At 41.7% G+C, this 26,910-nt stretch overlaps 2 protein-coding genes across 5 annotated transcripts in view; both read left to right on the top strand.

Annotated features, from left to right (window-relative positions):
- The window catches only part of ZP2 (zona pellucida glycoprotein 2), a 159,051-nt gene that overhangs the window by 81,368 nt on the left and 50,773 nt on the right, over positions 1-26,910 (top strand). The gene's annotated exons all lie outside the window — the stretch shown is intronic.
- Positions 1,205-25,126, top strand: CRYM (crystallin mu). Of its 3 annotated transcripts, none has more exons than XM_055562804.1 (8): positions 1,205-1,649; positions 2,143-2,296; positions 4,114-4,176; positions 10,570-10,671; positions 17,971-18,154; positions 21,516-21,637; positions 22,326-22,454; positions 24,771-25,126. In XM_055562804.1, exons 1-8 carry the CDS (start codon positions 1,480-1,482, stop codon positions 24,804-24,806), a joined length of 960 nt encoding a protein of 319 aa, XP_055418779.1. In that variant the 5' UTR covers positions 1,205-1,479; the 3' UTR covers positions 24,807-25,126. The 3 variants fall into 3 exon arrangements, with proteins under 3 accessions (XP_055418779.1, XP_055418780.1, XP_055418781.1); XM_055562805.1 differs by having other exon boundaries at positions 1,211-1,649; positions 22,326-22,410; XM_055562806.1 differs by lacking the exon at positions 1,205-1,649 and adding an exon at positions 1,828-1,927.

Below are 26,910 nucleotides of genomic sequence, written 5' to 3'. Positions count from 1 at the left end.
CAGCAGTAAGGAATCTGTACGCAGTGCAGGAGACGAGGGTTCAATCCCTGGGTTGGGAAGATCCCCTCAAGAAAGAAATGACAATTCACTCTAGTAATCTTGCCTGGAAAATCTCATGGACAGAGGAGCCTGGTGGTCAACAGTCCTTGCTGTTGTGGTTTAGCCATTCAGTCACATCCAACTCTTTTGCAACCCCATGGACTATGTAACCCACCAGGCTCTTCCATCCATGGGATTTTTCAGGCAATAATACTGGAGTGGGTCGCCATTTCCTTCTCCAGGGGATCTTCCCAACCAATGGAGTCGCTAAAGAATTGGACATGACTGAGCAACTAAACAATAACAAGTCTGTGCCAAGCATTGTGCCAAGCACATTTTATACAATTTATTACTTCACTGATACATATTTTGACACTTACTACACTGTCTTTCATTATGATGTGGCCATTTCCTAAGAAATGCCCTAGGGAGCTCCCAATGAAAATATCAAGGGAGCACAACTTAAGCACTGGAGTCTCCTTGCCTGTATCCCAAGCTACACTCCTGCTTATTTGTTTCATCCTCTGTATTGGCATAAGACCCATCTTTCTAAATATTTAATCTCTTTAACCATGTAATTCCCTTCCAAAGAATCACCCTCCTTAGCCTCTTGACTTCAAGAAGCATCCCAGTCTTATGCCTGGTGCTCCTAGATAGAACTAGTTCCTGGTTCCGATCTTACGAGATACTGTTCTCAAGGAGACAACATTCCTTCCACTCCTGGGTTTCACCTGGCTCGAAATGCCCTCTTCCACCCTCTCTGCCAATGTAGCCTAATGGTTAGGAGTAGAGTTTTGGAGTCTCACTTCAAGGGCGGATCCCAACTCCTCTGCTGATATGACATCTGATGCATTAAGCAATTTGTAAATAAGGTCACTATGTCTTGTCCTGGGAACTGTCCCCTTTTCTAAAGGTGACTTAATTAGTTGAATTAGTTAACCCCAAGAGAAAACTGTGCAACAGGCAGGCAACTGGGGGTGGGAATGGGAATGGGAGTGGGAAGGAATTTGGGATAAGGGACTCCAGATGGAGACAGAATTGAAAGGAAAATGGTTTTTAATAACCTTCTATCGCCTTACATCCAAGACCTCCTAAGATGTAGGCAATAATTTAAGAAATAAGTGGGGAGCCAAACTAACACGTTTTGCAAGGAATGTGACCACAGCTAACTACAGGAATTGAGAAAGCGGACCCAAGGATACCAACTCCAAGCCCGCCCGCTGCCTCAACTCCAACCTAGGGGAAACCGCGACTGGAGCGGACCCAACTCTCGCAATCCTGCAGATGGAGGTGGGAGGAAAACGGCTTTGCTCCGCCCTCCGAGCTGGGCGGTGACCTGTAGGCGGCAGCGCTCCCAGCTTTCCCCGGCTCTCATTTAGAGCACAGCACTAGAAACGCGGATCACCGTGAGCGCTCTGAGGTTAGAAGTCCGGCGGCGACATGAGCTCGAGGCCGGTGTTCCTGAGCGCGGCTGATGTACAGGACCACCTCCGCAGCTCCAGCCTGCTCATCGCGCCTCTGGAGACCGCTCTGGCCAACTTCTCCAGCGGCCCCGACGGAGGAGTCGTGCAGCCTGTGCGCACCGTGGTGCCAGTAGCCAAGCACAGGGGGTAAGTGAGGAAGGCCGGGTCCGGGGCTGGAGAAACTGGAAAGGAGGAAGGGGAGGGGTGAGAAGGGAAGCAGCAGGAGAAAAGAAAGGAGGGCTTCCCTAATCCCTACTAACACCTTTCACCTAATTTGTGCAACCCACTGTGGGCGCTTTAAAGCCGTTATCTGGTTTCATTCAACACACTCCATATGTTGTACGTGGCTATTGATGCAGCTATTTGCTGATGGAAAAACCGAAGACTCAAGAGGTGAAGCGAATGACCCAAGGTTATGGCAGCTAGTAAGTGGCAGAACTGGGATGGTTTTTCTCATCCAGAGGCGGACTCGAACTTACTCTGAACACTGCTAAAGGCAACGGCAGAGGAATGGGGACAAAGGAGGGAGAAGGCCAGTAGGGCAATGAGTGGGGAAAGAGAAAGAAAGGGACATAGGGACTTGACAGGATGTCTCAGCATCGACGGGAAGGGGTTCAAGTTGCTCCCTCTCTTCTTCTAGGTTCCTGGGGGTCATGCCTGCCTACAGTGCAGCAGAGGACGCCCTGACCACCAAGCTGGTCACCTTCTACGAGGGCCACAGCAGCACCTCCACTGTCCCCTCTCATCAGGCTACCGTGCTACTCTTCCAGCCGAGCAATGGCTCCCTTCTGGCGGTGAGCAACTCCCTGCCCAGGAGTTTAGTGGGGGCCCCTGTGCACAAAGCTAGGCTCAGAATTTAGGCAAGGGGGAGTATTGAATGTAACCACCTATGCCCCTCTCTGAATGACTGGATGCCAGTGACTGTGCAGATTACTTGTGACTGTGTATCTGTTTCTAGGACTGCCTGAGGATGTAACCCAGCATCAGAGACCACTGCTGCTTCTAGTGTGTGAACTTGCGGAAGTAATGATCTTGTCATTCTTGTAGTGATCTTGTCCTATACCTGGGCGCTCTCTAATACCTGGGAGTTTTTTCTAAGGGGTACACAGTGACCTGTTTTAGCATTTAATGATAATATCAAAAAAATAGTAGTGGTCTGTATTTGTGAATTACTTTGTGTATGTCAGACACTGTTCTAAATACTTCATATGTATTAATGCTTTTAATTCTTAAAACCACTCTGTGAGGTAATTTTATTACCCCATTTTGTACATGAGAAAATTGAGTCAAAGAGCAACTATGCCAAACATTGCCAAGTTTACATAGCTAACAGGAGCATTGATGGACTTCATACCTACTCTGTGTGAGCCCAGGGCCTATACTGTCTTAGCATAGTAGACTATGCTCCTCTGCCTTTCTAATTGCCACTTACTGGGCGCTTATTATGTGCCAGTCAGGAGAAATTGATCTCATTCAATTCTGACAACTTTCCTCTAAAATTTTCTCAGAATTTCAGGCTCCCCAAGGAAGCTGGCTATGTATTACTCCTCTGAAAAGAGTATTTAGTTCTTGACAACTTCTGCTCACTCAATGGAAATGGCATCCATACTACTTACCAAGAGTGCTTACACAGGAAATTGGTACCACCTCAGGCTTTGGAACTAAATGACAAGGCCTGAAATTCTTCCTGAATCTGACTGATAGCCAAGCAGTTCACTTCCTTGTCCATAAAATGAGAATACTGCTACTTACTTGATGAGGATCAATTGAGATGAATAATATAAACAGAGGCCAGCAGAACAAAGGATGGTGGTTATTACTAGCCAGGTATAATTCAGAACCACCTGGGGAGATTTTAAAAACAATGTCATCTGGGTCCTATCCCTAGTGATCCAGATTCAGTTAGCCTAAGGATATATCTGAGCATCAGTATCTTCACAAACCTACCCACGTCTGCAGGAGGAGTTGAGAGCCACTGAGGTAGAGTTTCAGGGCCCTTGCACAGATGTCAGGTGACTTACTTTGAGAATCCTGGGGCAAATAAAGCAAATGGGCATTTCTTGAGGGCTGGCCACATGTTAAATGTCTTCATTTTTGCCAATGCTTTTAAACCTCACAAAGACCCTCTGAATGGTTGCCATTATCTTTGTTTGTACAGGTAGAAAAACAAAGTACTTATAGATTAAGATATTTGTTCAAAGTTACATTTCTTATAAGTGGAGGAATTGGTTCCAGGCAAAACACTCTCCTTGCAGACTATTATGATGCTTTCTGGTGCTTCCCAGGTACTAGTGGTTAAAGATCCACCTGCCAATATGCAAGAGACACAGAGATGCAAGAGACACAGGTTTGATCCCTGGATCAGGAAGATTTCCCAGAATAGGAAATGGCAACCCACTCCAGCCAATATTCCTGCCTGGAAAATCCCATAGACAGAGGAGTCTAGTGGGCTACAGTCCATGGGGTCGCAAGGAGTCAGACACAACTGAACCCACACACACACATACACACACACACAATGCTTCTAGGGCTAACTCTTTTAGAGCATCTTCTCTCTGCTTAAGTGGTGAATCCAGGTGCCCCTTGCTCACTGTCTCTCCTTTCCTCCAAGGTCATGGATGGAAATGTCATAACTGCAAAGAGAACAGCTGCAGTGTCTGCCATTGCCACCAAGGTAAGATTAGTGCAAGCTGGTGGGTGGAATTGAGTAGCTCAAATTTGAAGGTCTAAGTAGAAGTGAGGAACATTTTTATTTTCTATGGGCATAGATGAAATACCATATGCCAAATGTAGGATATCAGATGAGCACAGTGATTCACGAAATGATTGGCTACCATAATGAGCCCAAGATTCTGGGTACCTTACATGTGCTCTTTCCGATCATCACACCAGCCTTGATGATTATCTCCTTTTGCCAAGTATAGGAAATATGACTCACAGAGGTTTTGCAAGTTGATCAGGATCACACAGCTAATAAGTGGCAGAGCAGGAATTTAAAACTTAACCTCTTGACTCCCAGACTGCTTTCCTGCCCCTGATCCACACTGTTCCTGGCAAATCAGTGTGGTTGCCCCATAGGCCAGGGTCAGGACTACACTAAAAGCAGAGGGGACAACATATCCGAGCCAGAAAAATGTATTCATTCAGATCCTATCATGTATCAGGCACTGTTCTAAATGTCAGAGATGTGGTAGTGAACAAAACAGAGGGTGATATACACAGGGCTGGTGAGACAATAAAATAAAAAGTGAAATTCATAGTATGATTTGCTTAAAAAAAAAGTAACCAACAACAAACCCTTTTTGAGTTTAATAATAGGCTAGGGTTTGCTCCTAAACCACCACCCACACCACCAGTTAGAAGGATGAAAATAAAGCAGAATCGAGGGTATTGGGAAGCAGTGGCATTTAAAATTATCAAGGAAAGACCTCACTGAGGTGACATTTGAGTAAAGACTGAAAAAAAAGTGAGTGACTGAAACAGGAGGAGGGTAGGAGCAAAAGGAATGACAAGTGATACAGGTGATAATGTTTCTAAGCAGTGCAAGGGCATCCTACAAGAAGAACAGTATTTTTAGAGGTTAGGGTGAAAAAGAAGAGGTATGGATAGGAACAGTTAGAGTCTGGAATCTTTTACATTAAAGATCTGGGAGTGCTGACTTATGAGGCCTAAGCAGAAAGGAAACGTGGGGTCCAGTGGAGGGTTGGAGCAGCAAAGACCAGATGTTCAGATTGTGAGTGTTTTATGGTCTTCTAAACACATGATGATGGGGAAGGCAATGGCATCCCACTCCAGTACTCTTGCCTGGAAAACCCCATGGATGGAGGAGCCTGGTAGGCTGCAGTCCATGGGGTCGCTAAGAGTCGGATACGACTGAGTGACTTCACTTTCACTTTTCACTTTCATGCATTGGAGAAGGAAATGGCAAACCACTCCAGTGTTCTTGCCTGGAGAATCCCAGGGACGGGGGAGTCTGGTGGGCTACCATCTATGGGGTCGCACAGAGTCGGACATGACTGAAATGACTTAGCAGTAGCAATAGCAAACACATGATGATAAGGGAAGAATGTGGGGCTAAATCTGGCAATTATGTAGCAAGGGATTAGACTACAGTATGTACCTTGAGGAACTGTTTTTTGTTTGTTTAATTATATCCAGACTCAACTCAGATTAAAGTAATCAAGGGACTCTGAGGTATGTTCCCTGGTAACTTAGAGGGACTCTAACAATATTGCCCTATATTTGAAAAGGACTTTGATTTTTTCCAAAATAATTTTCAACCCATTGTCTCAACTTATTTTGGGGTTTGTGTGAGGAAGGCAGAGCAAGAATTACTGGCCTCATTTTGTGCAGAAAGAAATGGAGACTAAGATTTCCTGAAGTCAGATAGCACAGGTAGCTATAGGTCTTCTTGTCCCAGGTCAATAGTTTCCAGCCCAGGCTATGCAGCAGCAGCCTCTGGAAATTTTTTTTTTAATTCAAAAAATTGAATTGAAATCTCTGAATGTAAGGCCAAAGTGTTTTAGTTTCTTATGCTTTCTAGTTAATTCTGATGATCAACCAGGTTAATTCTTCTAGACCCAGCTCTCAGTTACACTGTGCTTTTTGAATGGATAAAAATATGCACTCCAAGAAATGTTAAGAATCATTGAGTTGATGCTTCAGAGCTTAGGCTTAAACTACACCACTTTTTTCCTAGGGACTCGGTTGAGCTATTTCAATAAGGAGCAAGGATTTATTTTACTTTTTGTGCTATAGGGGTAGAATGTTTTCTTTTCCATCACTTCTATTTTATTTAGGGCTTTCGGGAGAAGGACAAGTATTAGGAAGTTCTTGGGTTTGATGGACACTGTAACTTTGCGTCTGGGTTGCACATATCCTGAGTTGAGGACTCTGGCATGCTTTCTCAGGGTGACAATGCGTATCAGGGTTTATTCTTGACATGCAATTATTCAGCAAATACCTAAGTGCCCACCAGGCACCAGGTCCTGTGCTCAGCATGGGACATAGAATGGTGACTAAAACCAAATACAGAACCTGAAGTCACGGAGCACAGAGTACATTTGGGGAGATAGATATTAATCTAAAGATTGCACCAGTTAATGTGAAAACTACAGTCCTGACAGATACATTGAATGAAAGGGGAGCAAAACAAAAAGTGGGGTGGGGGGAGTGTCTTGCTCCAGGCTGTGGGATTTGCCAAGGCTTATGGGCTTCCCTTGTGGCTCAGCTGGTGAAGAATCCGCCTGCAATGAGGGAGACTTGGGTTCTATCCCTGGATTGGGACAATTCCCTCAAGAAAGGGACAGTTACCCACTCCAGTATTCTTGCCTGGAGAATTCCATGGACTGTATGGTCCATGAGGTCACAGAGTCAGACACAACTGAGAGACTTTCATTTCTTTTGTGAGAGTTAGCTGAGCTTCACTTCAGTTTAGTTCAGTTGCTCAGTCGTGTCTGACTCTTTGCAACCCCATGGACTGCAGCACACCAGGCTTCCCTGTCCATCACCAACTCCCGGAGCCTACTCAAACTCATGTCCATTGAGTCGGTGATGCCATCCAACCATCTCATCCTCTGTTGTCCCTTTCTCCTCCTGCCTTAAATCTTTCCCAGCATCAGGGTCTTTTCAAATGAGTCAGTTCTTCACATCAGGTGGCCAAAGTATTGGAGCTTCAGCTTCAACATCAGTCCTTCCAATGAACATTCAGGACCAATTTCCTTTACGATGGACTAGTTGGATCTCCTTGCAGTCCAAGGGACTCTCAAGAGTTTTCTTCAGCACCACAGCTCAAAAGCATCAATTCTTCGGCTCTCAGTTTTCTTTATAGTCCAATTCTCACATCCATATATGACCACTGGAAAAACCATAGCCTTGACTAGACGGACCTTTGTTGGCAAGGTAATGTCTCTGCTTTTTAATAGGCTGTCTAGGTTGGTCATAGCTTTTCTTCCAAAGAGCAAGCGTCATTTTAATTTCATGGCTGCAGTCACCATCTGCAGTGATTTTGGCACCCAAGAAAATAAAGTCTGTCCCTGTTTCCATTGTTTCCCCATCTATTTGCCATGAAGTAATGGGCCCAGATGCCATGATCTTAGTTTTCTGAATGTTGAGTTTTAAGCCAACTTTTTCACTCCTCTTTCACTTTCATCAAGAGGCTTTTCAGTTCTTCTTCACTTTCTGCCATAAGGGTGGTGTCATCTGCATATCTGAGGTTGTTGATATTTCTCTCGGCAATCTTGATTCCAGCTTGTGCTTCATCCAGCCCAGCATTTCACTCTGCATATAAGTTAAATAAGGAGGGTGACAATACACAGCCTTGATGTACTCCTTTTTCGATTTGGAACTGAGATCCAAAATAGCTGAGCTTGCATTAGAATAATATAGGATTTACTTGTGAGGAGCAGAAGGGAAACTACTCCAGGCAAAGGAAAGAACCTGTGGAGAGCAAAGCCCTGTGGTTGATAAAGGCGTGTGTGCTTGGGGAGCAGCAAGGAGGCTTCTTGCCTGAAAGACCAGAGGTGCAGAGAGTATGTCCAGAGTGGGGAAGCTGGGCTGACCAGAGGGCCAGACCACGCAAGGCCTTGTGAATGCAAATGAAACATAGTCTTTCAAACTCTTTAAGAAACATAGCAGATTCATATATATGTTTTTAATTATCTGTATGCTCTAGGAAAAGAATGAAGTGGCACCAATCCTATTATGATTTAATAAATATCATAAATGTTATACCATTTAGGAAAAGAGATGACAGTTATAACATTATTATCAGGGCAGGAACGTGTCAAGCAGGACAAGCAAGCAGAATTACAGATTTACTCTCAGAGGTTAAAGGTTACTTTAACAGGAAACTGCAACAATTTCTGAAGCCCACATGTACTTCCAAGAATAGATTTATATTAACTGAGAACAGAAAAAAAAATTATTTAGTTAAAGAAAAATTACCTAATTCTCCTTACTGAGTGGGAACATAAGTTATTGTCATTTGGAAACCTTTTCAAATCAAGTTTCTTTGAACTATAGTTGATGGCAGAAAATGGTATCTCTCCTGTGCAGCTGCAGGAGAGAGAATCTCTAATCATCTGCTAATATTTGAGACTCCTTTTTGCTAGTGATTAATGATTAAAAACACTTTTGTTTTTAAGGTTGCACTCCAGAATCTCAATAATGGTAATTATTGATACAGAGCAGATCAAGATCAACTTTTATTAAATGAAGTAGAGAAAAGACAGAAGACAGTCTTATTTAACATGGATGATTTGAGAGCAAGTGATGTCCTTTCTCAATGCCAGTAGTTCGTAACTGGAAACAGTTAAGACCAACTGTTTCCAGAGACCAACTGCCCCAGAGACAATTAGCAATGTTTGAAGACATTTTTGGTTGTCACAGCTGAGGGCATTCATTTCAGTCATTCATTTCAGTTGCTCAGTCATGTCCCACTCTTTGCGACCCCATGAATCGCAGCATGCCTCCCTGTCCATCACCAACCCCCGGAGTTCACTGAGACTCACGTCCATCAAGTCAGTGATGCCATCCAGCCATCTCATCCTCTGTCATCCCCTTCTCCTCCTGCCCCCAATCCCTCCCAGCATCAGAGTCTTTTCCAATGAGTCAATTCTTTGCATGAGGTGGCCAAAGTACTGGAGTTTCAGCTTTAGCATCATTGCTTCCAAAGAAATCCCAGGGCTGATCTCCTTCAGAATGGACTGGTTGGATCTCCTTGCAGTCCAAGGGACTCTCAAGAGTCTTCTCCAACACCACAGTTCAAAAGCATCAGTTTTCGGCGCTCAGCCTTCTTCACAGTCCAACTCTCACATCCATACGTGACCACAGGAAAAACCATAGCCTTGACTAGACGAACCTTTGTTGGCAAAGTAATGTCTCTGCTTTTCAATATGCTATCTAGGTTGGTCATAATTTTCCTTCCAAGGAGTAAGCGTCTTTTAATTTCATGGCTGTAGTCACCATCTGCAGTGATTTTGGAGCCCCCCAAAATAAGTCTGACACTGTTTCCACTGTTTCTCCATCTATTTCCCATGAAGTGATGGGACCGGATGCCATGATCTTCATTTTCTGAATGTTGAGCTTTAAGCCAACTTTTTCACTCTCCACTGAGGGCATAGGGGGTGCTAATGGACAGAGGCCAGGGATGCTGCCAAGCATCCTTCAGTGCACAGTACAGCCCTCCCACCTGCCAACTACCCAAACCCTGCCAACAAAGAATTATCCAGCCCAAATATCAGTAGTGCTGAGGTCAAGAAACCCTGCTCTATTTCTCATAGGTAAGAGTAGATATGTGCCAATTCTGTGCAAATAAGACTGTTTCTGTTTTAATGGAACTTACATACAAGTACAGGAAAATAAATTTGTAAACAAACAAGTGCTATGAAGTGGTAAATTCTATCAGAGAGGTCAGAAAGACTTTACTGGAGAGCTGATCATACAACCTCACCCCCAAATAAAGACACACACATACCCTGAGGAGGTCCCATAAATGCCATCTCTACATTCCTCTTTAAAGGAAGACAGAGGCTGAGACAGGATCCACAGAGAGTAGGCACAGCAAATATAGCTTGAGAACCTAGGTTCACAAGGATTCATGGATTCCAAAAGCAACTCACAGCTCTGAGAAGTAGGTTGGTTTATCATGTCCCTGAGATGGGGTAGCACAGGAGAAAGCATGTGGGCATTGGAGAATGAAAGATGAGGTGTTGGAGCCCTACTGTGCCATTTAATAATTACAGGGCTCTGAGCAAGTTACATAACTTCTTTGGACCTCAATTTCTTTATCTGTAAGAAGAGGATAACTGGGAGCATCTAGCGCATGGGGTCAATTGTCTGGACTAAAAGAGATCGTGAAGGTTGAGCATTGGTATATATTATGTACCCAGTTAAGGCTTTTCTCTCCCTCCCGCACCATACAGAGTGGAAAAAAAATACAAAATGACATCTCCTTGATTGCCTGAGAGGTTTTGAATAAAGGTCCCCTGATTCTCAAACTGTACTTGATCTTCTCCTGACTTCAAGAGTCTCTCTTGATCTTTTCTATCTCCTTTCTCTCAAATAGTTTTTGAAACCTCCCAACAGTGAAGTGTTGTGTATCCTTGGAGCTGGGGTCCAGGCTTACAGCCATTATGAGATCTTCACAGAACAGTTCTTCTTTAAGGAGGTAAGTCCAGGGAGGGAGGTGGGGGATGTGGGGAGGAAGAGGCAGTGACATTTCTCTGTACTCCTTTGTTAAAATGTAAGTTATGCTGAAATTGTCAGGTTGGGAGTACAACCATCTAGACCATTCTTTTAATGACTTGTGTGAAAGTCCCATTGGAGATGAAGAGTTGGGGGAAAAGCCTGAGTCACTTCTTCCAGTTTCTCAGTTTGTAGAGTACACCTAGGTACACAGAGCCTATGCAGTTACTTAAAGGATTGTATTATATCCATGGCATACATGCAGTTTTTCTTTTGGCCCCTTTCTGTTGCTTCTCTTAGCAGAATCTGGGGTCCTTAAGTGTTCAAGGATTAGGAATCCAGGAACTGACAATGAGGTCTGGAGAGCAGGAGGCCACAGCGTGCCCCTTCAAAGCCTAGACATCAGTCCACTTTTCCCCATTCTGCCTGGCTCACGCTTCCTGTTATTTTTGATACACTTGATACTGCTTATATTTGATTTTTTCTCTATGTGTGTGAGAGGGGTGGGGCAGATTTAAGGTGTGATTTTTTATGAGAGAACCAGTACCTCTGCTTTGAGAAATGAAAATATAAGGAAGAAAAAAAAAGAAAAATCCCCTTTTATCTGTTTTCAAAGTCAAGTAGTTAACATTTCTAGTCTTCTCTCATCTGCTTTTCATAACATAGTTTTATGATTTTTTATGCTTTTCACCAAGGTATAATTGACATACAGTATCATATGAATTTCAGGTGTACATCATGGTGATTGGATATTTATAGGCATTTCAAAATGGTCACCATGATAAATCTGGTTACCCTTTGTCACCATACAAAGTTATTATAGCATTATTGACTGTATTCTCTATGCTGCACATTGGATCCCCATGACTTAATTATTTTATAACTAGAAGTGTGTACTTCTTAATGCCCTTCATCTATTTCACTCATCCCCAGCTCCTCCCTCACCCTTCCGGTGATCACCACAAGGAGTTTCTCTTATGTATATATATTTGTGTATGTATTTCTCTTGTGTATGTATATTTGTTCTCTGTGTGTATATATTAGTTTCTCAGTTATTTTCTTTGTTCATTCATTTGAGGTTTTTTTGATTACACATATAAGTGAGATCATATACTATTTGCCTTTCTCTGTCTGACTTATTTTGCGTAGCATAAAAACCCTCAAGATCCACACATTTTTGTCTCAGCTAACAAAATTTCATTATTTTTATGGATGAACAATATTTCATTTTGTGTGTGTGTGTACACACATGACAATTGTTTTATCCATTTATTCACTGATGGACACAGGTTGTTTCCATATCCTGGTTATTGTGAATAATGCTGCAGTGAATATGGGGGTACCTACCACTTTTTGCCTTACTGTTTTGTTTTCTTCAGATAAATACCCAGAACTGGAATTACTGGATCATATGGTAGTTTTTTGTTCTCTATTTTTTATTTAAATTTAAAAAAATGTTTACAATCTCATGTTGGCTTCTGCCATATAACAGTGTAAATTATACATACATCCCCTCTCTCCCTAGCCTCCCTCCCCTGCCCCCATCCCATCCTTCCAGGTCATCACAGAGAGCCAGACTGGACTCCCTGTGCTACACAGCAACCTCTCACCAGCTGCTCTTCTTACACCTGATATTTTATGTATGTTGGTGCTACTTTCTCAACTCATGCCACTCTCTCCCTCCCACACAGTGTCCACAAGTCCATGCTCTATATCTGCATCTCCATTCCGTCCCTGAAAATAGTTTCATTAGCATCATTTTTCTAGATTCCATATATATGTGTTAACATACTATATTTGTTTTTCTCTTTCTGACATGCTTCACTCTTTATAACAGGATTTAGGTTCATCCACCTTACTAGAACTGATCTGATTCAAATTTGCTCGTTTTTATGGCTGAGTAATATTCCATTGTATATATGTACCACATCTTCTTTATGCATTCATCAATTGATGAACATCTAGGTTGCTTCCAGGTCCTGGGTATTGTAAACAGTGCTGCTGTTAACACTGGGCTACAGGTGTCTTTTTGATTATTTTTTTCTCAAGGTATATGCCCAGTAGTGGGGTTGCTGGATCATATGCTAGTTTTATTCCTAGATTTTAAAGGACTCTCCATAATGGCTGTATCAGTTTACATTCCCACCAACAGTGTAGGAGGGTTCCCTTTTCTCTGCATCCTCTCCAGCATTTATATTTTAGATTTTTTGATGATGGCCATTTTGACTGGTATGAGGTGATACCTAATTGTAGTTTTGATTTGCATTTCTCTAAAAGTTAGTGATGTTGAGCATCTTTTGTCTTTGCCATCTGTATGTCTTCTTTGGAGAAGTGTCTTTAGGTCTTCTGTCCATTTTTTGATTGGGCTGTTTGTTTTCCTAATATTGAGCTGTATGAGCTGCTTATTGGAGTATAGTTGAGTCACAATGTTGTGTTAGTTTTAAGTATACAGAAACATGATTTATATATATATATATATATATATATATATATATATATTGTTTTTCAGATTCTTTTCACATACAAATTATTACAGAATATTGAGTAAAGTTTCCCATGTAATATAGTTGGTCATCGTTGATTATCTGCTTTACATATAGTAGTGTGTATATGCTAATCCCAACCTCCAAATTTATCCCTCACCCTCAGCCTGTGCCCTATGGTAACTATAAATTTGATTTTGAAGTCTTTGAGTCTGTTTCTGAAATAAGCTCATTTGTATCATTTTTTTAGATTCCACATATAAGTGGTATCATATGATATTTGTCTTTCTCTGATTTACTTCACTTAGTATGGTAATATATAGGTCATCCATGTTGCTGCAGATGGCATTATTTCATTCTTTTAATGGCTGAGTAATATTCCATTTTATGTATGTACCACATCTTCTATGTTCATTCATCTGTCTATAGACATTTAGGTTGCTTCCATGTCTTGGCTATTATAAATAGTGCTATAGTGAACATTGGGGTGTATGTATCTTTTCAATTTATGGTTTTCTCTGGATATATGCCCAGGAGTGGGATTCCTGGATCATATGGTAGCTCTATTTTCAATTTTTTAAGGAACTTCCAAACTGTTTTCTATAGTGACTTCGCCAGTTTACATTCCCACTGTGTGGGAGGGTTCCGTTTTCTGCACATACTCCTCCAGCATTTGTTGTTTGTGGACTTTTTGATTATGGCCATTCTGACTAGTGTGAAGTGATACCTCATTGTAGTTTTGATTTGCATTTCTCTAACAATGAGTGATGTTGAGCATCTTTTCATATGCTTTTTGGCCATTTGTATGTCTTCTTTGAAGAAATGTCTATTTAGAGCTTCTACCCATTTTTTAACAGGGTTCTCTTTAAATTGAGCTGCATGAGCTGTTTGAATATTTTGGAGATTAATCCCTTGTTGGTCACTTCATTTGGCAATATTTTCACCCATTCTGTGGGTTATCTTTTCATTTTGTTATGGTTTGTTTTGCCATACTAAAGCTTTTAAATTTAATTAGGTCATATTTGTTTTTTGTTTTCAATTCCATTACTCTAGGAAGTAGACCCAAAAAGTTATTGTTGTGATTTATGTCAAAGAGTGTCCTGCCAATGTTTTCCTCTAAGAGTTTTATAGTGTCTAAGCTTACATTTAGGTTTTAATTCATTTTTAGTTTATTTTTGTGTGTGATGTTAGAAAGTGTTCTAATTTAATTTTTTAAATGTAGCTGTCCAGTTTTCCCAGCACCACTTATTGAAGACACTGTCTTTTCTCCATTGCATCATCTTACCTCCTGCACTAGAGAGCAATTATAGATGGATGCGTTTATCTCTGGGCTGTCTATCTTGTTCCATTGATCTATATGTCTGTTTTTAAGCCATTACCATTACTGTTTTGATTACTGTAGTTCTGTAGTATAGTCAAAAGTCAGTGACCCTAACTCCTTGAGCACCATTTTTCTTTCTCAAGATTGCTTTGGATATTCAGGGTCTTTGGTGTGTCTATACAAATTTTTAAATTTTTTGTTCTAGTTCTATGAAAAATGCCATGAGTAATTTGTAAATTACCTTGGGTAGTATAGTTATTTTAACAATACTGATTATTCTAATCCAAGAACATGGTATATCTTTCCATCTGTTTGTGTCATCTTTTATTTATTTCATCAGCATCTTGTAGTTTGTAGAGTACAGGTCTTTGCCTCTTATGGTAGGTTTATACCTACATATTCTATTCCCTTTGATGTGATGGTAAATGGGATTTTTGCCTTAATTTCTCTTTCTGATCGTTTGTTGTTAGCCCATAGAAATGCAATAGATTCCTGTGTGTTAATTTTGTATCCTGCAGTTTACTGAATTCATTGATGAGCTCGAATAGTTTTCTTGTAGCATCTTTAGGATTTTCTGTATCATCTGCAAACAGTGACAGTTTTATCTCTTCTTTTCCTACTTGGATTCCTTTTACTTCTTTTTCTTCTCTGATTGCCATGGCTAGGACTTCCAAAACTATGTTGAATAAAAGTAGTGAGAGTAAACATCCTTGTCTTCTTGATCTTAGAAGATATTGCTTTCAGCTTTTCAACACTGGGTTATCTGTGGGTTTGTCATATATGTCCTTTATTAGGTTGAGGTATGCTCTCTCTATGCTCACTTTTGGAGAGTTTTTATCATAAATGGGTATTGAATTTTGTTAAAAGCTTTTCCTGCATCTACTAAGATGATCATATGGTTTTCACTCTTCAGTTTGTTAATGTGGTGTATCACACTGACTGATTTGCAAATGTTGAAAACTTCTTGCATCCCAGGGATCAGTCCTGCTCGATCATGGTGTATGATCTTTTAATATATTATTGGGTTCAGTTTGCTAGTAGTTTGTTGAGTACTTTTGCATGTATGGTCATCAGTGATATTGGCCTATAATTTCTTGTTTTGTGGCATCTTTGTCTGGTTTTGGAATCAGGTGATGACAGCCTCATAGAATGAGTTTGGGAGTGTTCTTTCCTCTGCAATTTTTGGAATAGTTTCAGAGGGATCATGTTAGCTTTTCTCTAAATGTTTGATGAAATTCACCCATAAAGTTGTCTGGTTATGGACTTTTGTTTGTTGGGAGTTTTTTACTCATGGTTTCAATTTCATTGCTTGCGATTGATCTGTTCATATTTTCTACTTCTTTGATTCAGTTTTGGGAGATTTGTCCTCTTCTCATAGGTTGTCCATTTTATTAACATATAGTTGCTTGTAGTACTCTTATGATCTTTTGTATTTATGCGGTGTCAGTTGTGACTTCTTTTTCATTTCTAATTTTATTACTTTGAGTCTTCTTTTTCTTAATAAGTCTGGCTAAAGGTTTCTCAATTTTGTTTATCTTTCCAAAAAACCAGCTTTTAGTTTCATTGATATTTCCCGTTGTTTTCTTTGTCTCTATTTAATTTATGTTCTGATCTTTGCAACTTATTTCCTTCTACTAACTTTGGGTTTTGTTTGTTCCTCTTTCTCTAGTTGCTTTAGGTATAAGGTTAGGTTATTTATTTGATATTTTTCTTGTTTTCTGAGGTAAACTTGTATTGCTATAAATTTCCCTCTTGGAATTGCTTTTGCTGAATCCCAGAGGGTTTGGATCATCATGTTTTCATTTTTTATTTATCTCTAGGTGCTTTTTTCCTTCCCCTTTGATTTCTTCAGTGATCCATTGGTTGTTTAGTAACATATTGTTTAGCCATCACTTGTTTGTGTTTTTTTCAATTTTTTCCTTGTAGTTGATTTCTAATTTAATAGTGATGTGAATGGTGGACTTAATAGTTTCTTTGGAAAAATATTTATTGAGAACCTTTGCCCATTTTTAAATAAGGTTGTTTATTTTTATACTAAGTTTTATAAGTTCTTTGTATTTTTTGAATATTAACTTCTTATAATATAGTTTTAATAATTAATCTTTTAATCATAGTTTTAATAGTTTTAACCAAATGTTGTAACATCAGTTTTCCAGATTACCTCATATTTGTATAGTATTTCATAGTTTTCTATCAAGAACAGTAGTGTGGTTAATCATTTTCTTATAACTGGGCTTATTATACTGTTTTCACCTTAATTAATGAACTTATTCACATATAACATTTATTTCTATACTCATTATTTATGAGGGCTTCTTTAGGCCTTATTTTCAACTGAAGGCTGACAACTGCCACCGCAGACATTAAAATATATTAAACAAGCTAGCAAGTCCCCACTTCCTGGTGATGCCAGTGACCACCCTCTCCCTGCAGGCACTTCCCAGGAATCTAATTGTAGCTACTATTCTTGACCTCTCCTCTGCTGCATCATTCACTCCTGTAAGTAAGTGTTAGTTGCTCAGTCATGCCCAACTCTTTGTGACCCCATGGACTCTAGCCCACAAGGCTCGTCTGTCCATGAACTTCTCCAGACAAGAATACTAGAGAGAGTAGTCATTCCCTTCTCCAGGGGATCTTCCAAACCCAGGGATCAAACCTGGGTCTCCTGCATTGCAGGCAGATTCTTTACCATTTGAGCCATCAGGTAAGTCCCAATTTACTCCTGAAACCCTTCCAATTTTTAATTCCTTACGTATCCTTCAGAGATCAAGCTGTCCCATGCACAGCACTGCACATCCTGTTTGTTAATCTCACACCTGTTATGACTCCCTTACAGAGTCCCAAACATAAACTGTGAGTTTGATGCTGACCTTGTCAGTTATGATTTGCATTGCTTCCCTGGTGGCTCAGAGGTTAAAGCATCTGTTCGCAATGCGGGAGACCTGGGTTCGATCCCTGGGTTGGGAAGATCCCCTGGAGAAGAAAATGGCAACCCACTCCAGTAGTCTTGCCTGGAGAATCCCATGGACGGAGGAGCCTGGTGGGCTATAGTACACTGGGTCGCAAAGAGTCGGACACGACTGAGCGACTTCACTTTCACATGTAAACTTAGGCTGAATGAGGTTAAATAGCTTCAGAAACAGTAAGTGACAGAGCAACGTTTGATTCTAAACCTGTCTAGCTCCAGAATTTGCTCTGCTAATCACTAAGCTATATAATAGCTATTACACTACGGAGGCTGTGTGTCTCAAGCTAGAATAGAAAAAACCTCCCCACTTCCTGACGTGGAAATGGAGTAGAGAAAGGTCATTTTCAAATCTGGCCTAGACAAATGTTCATTCACCGTAAGGAATGATTTAAATAACTGCAGCCTTAACCCTAGAGTAGTTCAACTTTTCTTTGTAACTCCTAGGTTTGATGAAATGTAAACAGCCAAATAATCACAGCACCAATGTCCCTTTTATTCCCCTGAATGAAGGTGAGAATATGGAACCGCACCAAAGAAAATGCAGAGAAGTTTGTGAACACAGTGCCAGGAGAAGTGCGGATCTGTTCATCGGTCCAGGAGGCTGTGACAGGGGCAGATGTGATCATCACAGTCACCATGGCAACAGAGCCCATTTTGTTTGGTGAATGGGTGAAGCCTGGGGCTCACATCAATGGTAAGCAGAGTGGCTCCATGAACACTGGGTGGCCAGACTCTCCCTTGACTGGACCAAGGGGCTGCATCTGCAGAGTTGTTTTACTCATGCAGAATGCCTGAGCTTTTTACTGGCCTCAGAAACATTTGAACCTTAAAGAAACAGTATGCACTCCAAAGTATGAAACAAAAATCACAAACTCAAAACTAATAAATTTAATTAAAATTTTATAAAGTATAATATGGCAAACGATCAATTATAACTCAGTTCTTAAATGTCATGAAATTTAATTACAAAAGCCAAATGACTCACTTGTTCTTACCAACACTTTGGAATTAATTTTTTTTAATTACAGCACAAAATACATTTTATGTGACTAAATGCATTTATGTGAATGCTTTTTCATATGTGGGGTAGGATAATTGGGACTTTAAACATAAGAGTTCCTTGGGCTCCTGAAGATCCTTAGATGACCCTGGGGGTTATAGCAAGATCTGGTCTGTATTAAATATTTACTCTAGCAGGTGCTGTTCTAAATTCTTTGTTATGTACTGTATCACTGAATCTTGAAAACAACCTTATGAAGTAGGAACTATTGTAAGCATGACCCCTGTATGGTAGGTAAACCAAGGCATGGAAAGATTAAGTAACTTGCCCAAAGTCAAAGGTTTTTAGAGGCAAAGCTGGGATTTGAACTGAGGCAATATACCCTCAAAGCCTAAGATCTTGAATGATGCTCTATGTTATCTTTTAGTAAGAAAACTGGAGTCTGATTAGCAAGCAATTGAAGGCTAGAGAATTTAAACACGGGGCCAGTGCCCCATGTTTTAGTGACAGGCACGCAGGGTGAACTCTAAGATCTCTGCACACATGTGCAAGGACCAAGTATCATGATTATTTGTTCTTTCACACATGTGTGTTGAATCCTTACCATGGTGCAGGCACTGTTTTACATGCTGGGGAAGCCAAAGTAAACCGGCCATCAAGGTCACTGCTTTCCTGCTGTTTACATTCTAGAGAAGGGAGGTAGACAATAAACAAATAGATGAGCTAGATAGTTCCAGCTAAAGGTTAAGTTCAATCATATGTGAGTGTATGATTGAGGAATGGGCCATAGAAAATTGAAGGTTTCAGCCTGTATGGGACCAATATTATAAATGTGAATCCAGGGGATAGGTCTTATTGTTCATAAAGCCAGACTCGAACAGTAAGACCATTTCTAGAAGGACTTGGAACTTCAAGAGAAGTCAGTTCTGGATAAAATGGACAAGAGCTGAATCTTCAATAAGACTGAGTTGAACTTTTTTTTTCCAGCTTAAAGTAGAACATATTTGCTATCTTAATTTCTGTGGTTAGGAGTCTAGACATGGGTTAGCTAAGTCCTCTGCTCATGCAGGATGAAAGCAAGGTGTTTTCCAGGCTGCAATGTCATCTAGAGCTTGGAGTCTTCTCCCCAGCTCACATGGTTGTGGCAGTTCTTTGTGTTGTAGGACAAGGATGCAAGTTTCCTCGGGGCTGCTCTCAGCTCCAGCAGGCTGTCCACATTTCTTTTCATGTGGACACTCTACCTTCAAAGATAGCAACAGAGAATCTCCCTCATGTTGTATACCTCTCACACTTCGAATGTCTCTCTAGGAAGAGCTAACTTGATTTTGAGTTGAGGAGTCTGGTATCTTTCCCTGGTCTAAAGACAAAATTGGTTTGTGTGTTTAGAGGCAGTAAATATACTTAAGAAAAGTATGTTACAAGTGGAATTGACAGGGAAACACCAACAATGGATTTTACTTACTTTACAACTTGGCTGAGAGTTAGGCCCAATTCCACCCATCCCTGCATGCCCCTCATTCTTTCTCGGCATCCCACCAGCCAGTGTCTGACTCTTCCTCAATGTAACCCCACTGAAGGAAGGCCAAAGCCCAGCCTGAGTCAGGCCCCTCCCTTTGCTTCCTGGACCACCTCCATTGGCTTGAGTGGCCTTATGCAACCCTTTGAGAATTCACCATGCTCCAAATTAGGGGGAACAAGTGCAATCAGAAGAGGTGGCTTGAGAGGCTAGGGTTTTTCCCACCAGCTTATGATTTATTTACAAGCTTCATTAGTTGGTGCTTCTGTTCTATAGAACTCCTCACACAAACAACCTTCAGGATGGACATTTTGCATCACTGTCTTTGACAATTAGAGTGTGGGAGAACAACAGGAGAGGGAACAAGTAGAGAAAACTGGATGGCAGTGAGAGAAGGCTTACAAATGCTGCCTTATATATGTATAAAGCTTTATAGCCGTTTCCAAAGACTGGCCGCCATGGGCTGGATCCAGCTAGTAGATATGTTTTGTTTAGGCCATAGAGTGTTAAGTGTTCTGAAAACCAAGAAATAACACATGCAAATAGATTTCCTGCTTCTCTTTTTACAAAAGGAGCAGGAGGCCGGAGGGAGGGCTATCTAAGAGTGGCCCTGCGTTCTTACATGGCAAGTGTTCTGCTTGAGCAGAATAGTGTCCTCTTTAGAAGGGCCTGCTTTCTTCTCTGTACTGAGGTCTCCACCATTTCTAATCCAGTTCTTCTGACCAATGCTTCTCATTTTCATTACCTTCCTGGTCCTGCAAGTATTTGATTCAGTCTCAGCATTATCCTATGTCCCAGTGCCAGGAGGCATGATTCCTTGGATTCATCATTATGGTTCTGGGCTCTGGAAAGGACGTGAAACCTTGGTGCTGGGGTGCAGCCAGTTTCCTGTTTACTGGGGCTCCTCTGTGACCCTGACACTGGGCTTTTTTTTCTCATGAGGTGAGAAAAGTGGTTGGGAATGAGGAATGGGAATGACTGAAGAGCAAGCAGACAGACAGAAGATAGAGGAGTGTGGGGTATTAATAAGCTCCAAGTGATGTCTCTGTTTTAGGGTTTGTGTAAGGAAGTCGCTGCTCCTGATAAGCAGAAGAAGCATGAAAGGCATGTGCTCTTTTAGAGTCATAGATGCACTTATTGGATATATAACCTTGGCACATACCTCTTCTTTGAGCCTCAGTTTGAGTACCTTTTAAATGGGAATCAGACATGTAATGTACTTGTGAGGACTTGAAATAGTATGTGTGAAACATCCCAGCGATAGTAGGCACACAGTACATGAATGCTAAGTTGCCTCAAAATACTTTTTTATTAATGAGAATGGACATGAAATGGAAAGGAGAAAATGCCAAGTGTCATTCTTATTAGTGAACTCAGTCTTGTTGTTTGGGAGGGAGTTGGCCTGGGGAAATGAGGCATTCCACAGTTGTTCCCACGTGTCCTCTGTCACTTCCTTTTCCCCTCCCCTTTCATTCTTTGGAGCCTGCAGTATCCCCTGTGACTACTTCAAGGCTCAGGGTCTCTTTTGCTGTCATTTAGCTATCGGCGCCAGCAGACCAGACTGGAGAGAGCTGGATGACGAGCTCATGAAACAGGCTGTGCTGTATGTGGATTCCCAGGAGGCCGCCCTGAAAGAGTCTGGAGATGTCCTCTTGTCAGGGGTGAGCCTCCTTCTGTTGCTGATGTCTGACTGTCCTCATCCAGACCCCAGGGTTTCATTAATACCCCCTTCTCTCTGGCCTGCTCCAGATCTCCGTAACTCCCACCTCTTTGTGGGGTGACAACTCAAATATCTTTCCATCCTTTCTAATTCCCTTCTAAAGTAATGTGGCCATTATGTGGTGACATGTGTTTTCCTGTTCCCTTTGCCTTAAGAGATCAGCTTGATGGCCTTTTCCATTGGATTGGGCTGTCCTGTAAACCAGTAGGATTGGAAGATAGGAGCCTCTGGAAACTTTCCCAGTATGGCCAACAAATCAGGACTAGTGTTGACTGCTTTCAGACCTTTTTTTCATAACCAGGGCATAGCAGTAAGAAGGGGGCTGCCAAAATGAGTGTTCAGATAAGAACAGGCCTGTTTCTTCACTGATACAGTGTCCTGGCAGGACATTCCCCTGGCTGCAGATTTGTATTTCTGCAGTCATGGTATCACAAAAGCAGATGAACCCACTTCTCATCCCCAAAAAAGATTTAAGGGAGAGTCTTCCTCCCTGACATCATTCAGTTTACAGAAGGTCATTTTATTAAGTTATCGCTTATCCAGGTCAGGGACACCCTGTCCTGGCTTCAGAAGCTGGTCCTGAGCCATATTAACTCCATGACCTGGGTCAGCATGTGTTCATTTGACAGGCCGAGATCTTCGCTGAGCTGGGAGAAGTGGTGAAGGGAGTGAAACCAGCCCACTGTGAGAAAACTACCGTGTTCAAGTCTCTGGGTAAGAGTCATTGCTCCCAGGGCACAAACTTAACCAGAACACAGGTAGGTTTACCCATTGGTGGGAAGAGGAATGAGTCAGCAGGCTCCGTAACTGAATCATTGTGCAGGCTATCACTTAGGTCAATTATTTACGTCTTGGCATAGTGGTGAAGCCCGTGAACGCTGGAACTGGGTAGTCCTGGGTTGGATTCCCCTCTGTGCTGTTCCTTAGACATGCATCCTTGGGCAAATGATCTCACCTCTTTGAGTCAGTTTTCTCACCAGCTGTTACCTAGAGTTTTTGTGAGAATTAAGTGGTATGTGTGTATAAAATGATTTGCCCATAACAAGCATCAGCATTAAAACATTTAGACTTTGATCTAAATGAAACTCAGAGGAAGATATCCTTCAAAGGTGGAGGGGCAGGAGAAAAAGGTGTTTAAAAACAGGGAGCTTAAGATAAATAGCAGGGAGACCCAACATGAGGGCAACCCAGACAGGAAGTATAGCCTGACCTTTTTTCCCCCTCCTTCCCTAACTTTCTGCTTGCTGATTTAAGAAGGTCTTCAATGGGGAGCACCATAACCACCTTGAGTTAGCACAGGCAGAAGCCCATCAAAGAAGGGGCTCCCTTCTTCGGCTGGTTTGCCTCTCAGCCCAGCTCTCCCATTTTAAGGAAATGGACACATATGGTAACAGAGCTAATATTCAGCTCCTACATCTAAAATATTGAAGTACTCTCAAAATGGTTGGTAAATAGTTGCTGCCCGAGCCCCTCACCCTTGCCAGACCTTCAGTTCAGTTCAGTTCAGTCGCTCAGTTGTGTCCAACTCTTTGCGACCCCATGAATCGCAGCACGCCAGGCCTCCCTGTCCATCACCAACTCCCGGAGTTCGCCCAGACTCACGTCCATTGAGTCAGTGATGCCATCCAGCCATCTCATCCTCTGTCGTCCCCTCCTCCTCCTGCCCCCAATCCCTCCCAGCATCAGAGTCTTTTCCAATGAGTCAACTCTTTGCATGAGGTAGCCAAAGTACTGGAGTTTCAGCTTTAGCATCATTCCTTCCAAAGAAATCCCAGGATTAATCTACTTCAGAATGGACTGGTTGGATCTCCTTGCAGTCCAAGGGACTCTCAAGAGTCTTCTCCAACACCACAGTTCAAAAGCATCAATTCTTCGGCGCTCAGCCTTCTTCACAGTCCAACTCTCACATCCATACATGACCACAGGAAAAACCATAGCCTTGACTAGATGAACCTTTGTTGGCAAAGTAATGTCTCTGCTTTTGAATATGCTATCTAGGTTGGTCATAACTTTCCTTCCAAGCCAGACCTTACATATGTTTTAATGATCAAGCACCCAAAGTGTTAACGCTTGACAGAGTATTAAGAGTACTCTGCCCACCCAGCACCCATGCCAGTCAAAATATATCTATGTCTTACCATCTGTTAAATATATTTTTAATTTTTCATGCATAGAAAGACAGGCAAACACAGTATAAGCTTTATCTAGAGCCTGGTTCAGAGACATCACACTGTTCTAGTTGAGTCTGAAAGAGTTTCATTGTTCCTTAGCAGATCAGAGGTCATCTGGCCCCCTTCAGGAGACACAGCACTGGAAACCTGATCTACAGTCCTGAGCAATTTTTACTTTTTCACTTTTGGGGGTCGGTTTACTGGCACATCCCTTCATCTAGCAGATGCATATTAAATACCTACTATGTATCAAGCTCCATACTGTATACAGTGGTAGTTACAAAAATAAAATCCAGCCCCTGCCTTTAAGAACATATTCCCATTCAAGGTTAAGAATATTTGCCCAAAACTATAAGGTGAAGGGGGAATTGCTGAAGGACTTAGGGTTTGGACTGGACCAAAGGTCCAACAAACTACAGAGCGTGGGCCAAACCCAACCCACCATCTGTTTTCGTACAGCCCACAATGAAATGGTGTCTACATTTTCAAATGATTGGGAGGGAAAGGAATATTTCATGACACATAAAAATTATAAGAAATTCAAACTAAAGTGTCCATAAAGAAAGTTTTCCTGGAGCACAGTCAGGCTCATCTGTTTACCTGATGTCTAAAGCCGCACGTGTACTACAGCCAAGGTGAGTAACTGCAAGTAATTGGCATGCAAAGCCTTAAATATTTATTATCTGGCTGTTTACAGAAAGTTTTCTGACCCCCTGAACTTTGGTGAGCATTGCTTGTCTTGTTTTACCCTTCACAGACTCTTCAAGTCTGAACTCACCTCTGGGTGCTTAGTCCTTGTTACCCTGATGGGCACTGTATTAGGGAACTGCTGGTTCTGGGACCTGGGCTGTTTGGGGAAAAGTTGTTCTGACAAAAGTTAAACCAAATTTCTGTCCATTCCAGGAATGGCGGTGGAAGACATGGTTGCAGCCAAACTAGTATATGATTCCTGGTCATCTGGTAAATGAAACAAAGGAACTTTGTGTCAAGTGGATGCTACAGCTCAAAGGGTGTTAACACTAGTTGTCTCACAATAGTTTCATAATCTCTAGATTAAAAGAAGGGTTCTAGCCCAGTGATCTGTAGTTTTATGCATACTGTGTCTTACCTTAAATAATGAGATCCTCTTTTGTGTTTGTAGTTAGAAAACAAAACCAAGTGGCCATCCTGTGTCATGCCAGATTATACTAGTGCTCCATTTGCCCTGTATTTCACCACCTTTTGTAATTCCCTGAAATAAAGCTTTTTCCAATTCTGCAGTTCTTGTTTTGGTAACTTCTATCCTTCACAGCAAGGAAAGTGAGGGGATCACGTGCTCGTGTTCACTCACTGAAGGCTCTCCAATGGCTGTAGTTAATTTTTTTCTATTTTATTAATTGAGATACAGTTTACATACCATAAGTCTACATTTTGAAGTGGTGGATGTAATTCAGTGTTATTAGTATATTCACAGGGTCATGCAACCATCACCACTGTCTAATTTCAGAACATTTTCATCACTCCAAAAAGAAACCCAGTACCCATTAGCAGTTGCTTCCCATTCATCTCAGCTTCTAGCAATCTACTAATCTACTTTCTGTTTCTATGGATTTGCCTTTTCTGAACTTTTGTATACATGGAATCATATATCATGTAGTCTTTTGCTTCTGGCTTCTTCTTACTGAGATTTCAAGCAACACAGAGCTTTCTCTGTTGCTCAGAACTCCTTTGGTCACAATCAATAGAGAACACAACTCAAACTACCTTAAATTGAATGAATGAGTGAGGGATAGAATTTATTGGCTCTTGTAATTAAGAAGTATTCAGGTAACTGATTTCAGCTATAGCTGTATCCAGGGGTTCCAGTTGTTATCGGGATCAGGACCCAGTCTTGCTCCTCTGTTCCCTGGCTCTGTTTTCTTCAGTGTTGGCTCCATTATCAAGTAAGCTCTCCCCTGATAGTGGCAGGATAGGTACCAACAGCCTGTCCTCTTCAGCAATCCTAGCAAAAATAGACATTCTTTTCCTTACCAGTTGGAAGTCTCAGAATGGAGACACACTGGAGCATCTAGGGCCTATGCCCATATGCATAACACAGTGGCTAAAGGAAAGGAAGTGCTCTGGCCAGGTCAGACCCAGGTGGCTGTCATCACCTGGGGGATCCGATTCCCCTATTATCCAGGCCTGGGTCACATGCCCCGACCTTGAATTCAGCAGTACAATCAGCCCATCTGACCACATAAGCTAACAAAAGGAAAGGAGTCTCTTACCAAAAAGAGGGAAGGCTGTATACTGGGTAGGCAAAATTTATAGATATCCACTGCAGTGTCAGTGCTGAAACGGCTGTTAAGAATCATCTAGTCCAGCCTCTTCAGCTTACAGATGGGGAAGCTGAGATGCAGGGGTGCTTTACTCAGGTCCCCTGAATCACTAACAGAGCTGTGTTGTCCATGTCCTGCCAAAGACCCATTCAAATTCTCCCTCTCCAAGGCTTGCCTAGGCTGGTGCTAAGTCCGCAGAAAGAAAAGCATATTATTTTGCTTTGTTTTCTTACCCAAATTCCTCCTGGCAGGTCCTCTTCATGCTCTATGCAGCTTAGTCAAAAGTTTGGCATGCAGCCAGGTTGTCTAGCCTTTGCACTAAAACAAAATACCCACATGATCTACTCTGCACACCTCAAGTGACTATGGAATCTTTGGGGGGATCTTAATGGTCACAACTCTAAGGAATATGTAAAGAGGGTATGTGATAACGAGATTACCAAAAGCACCTTAATTTATTCATAGATTTCTTCTTTCATTTTTAAGAGTCCCTACAATAATTCATGCTAGGCTGCTGACAGAAAAGAAATAGTCCTCACCCCAAAGAGCACAGATTAACTCTCTCCAGCTATTTAGAGTTAGGGCAGGAAATGGATCTAGAATAGCTTGTGCAATAAGAAGTTTTTTGCCTTTCAAGGTTATTCTTTTCCATTTCACATTGCCCATCCTCCTCAAATGCTTGCTTTGTGAACTACTGAGGTCGACAAAAATCCTAGGAGTCAACAGACCAGAGTAATCTGCAT

Source organism: Bubalus kerabau, chromosome 23 (assembly GCF_029407905.1).
Source record: "Bubalus kerabau isolate K-KA32 ecotype Philippines breed swamp buffalo chromosome 23, PCC_UOA_SB_1v2, whole genome shotgun sequence".
NCBI classification, from domain to species: Eukaryota; Metazoa; Chordata; class Mammalia; order Artiodactyla; family Bovidae; genus Bubalus; species Bubalus kerabau.
Note: the sequence above shows the minus strand (reverse complement) of the source record. Positions and strands in the feature narration are given on the sequence as shown.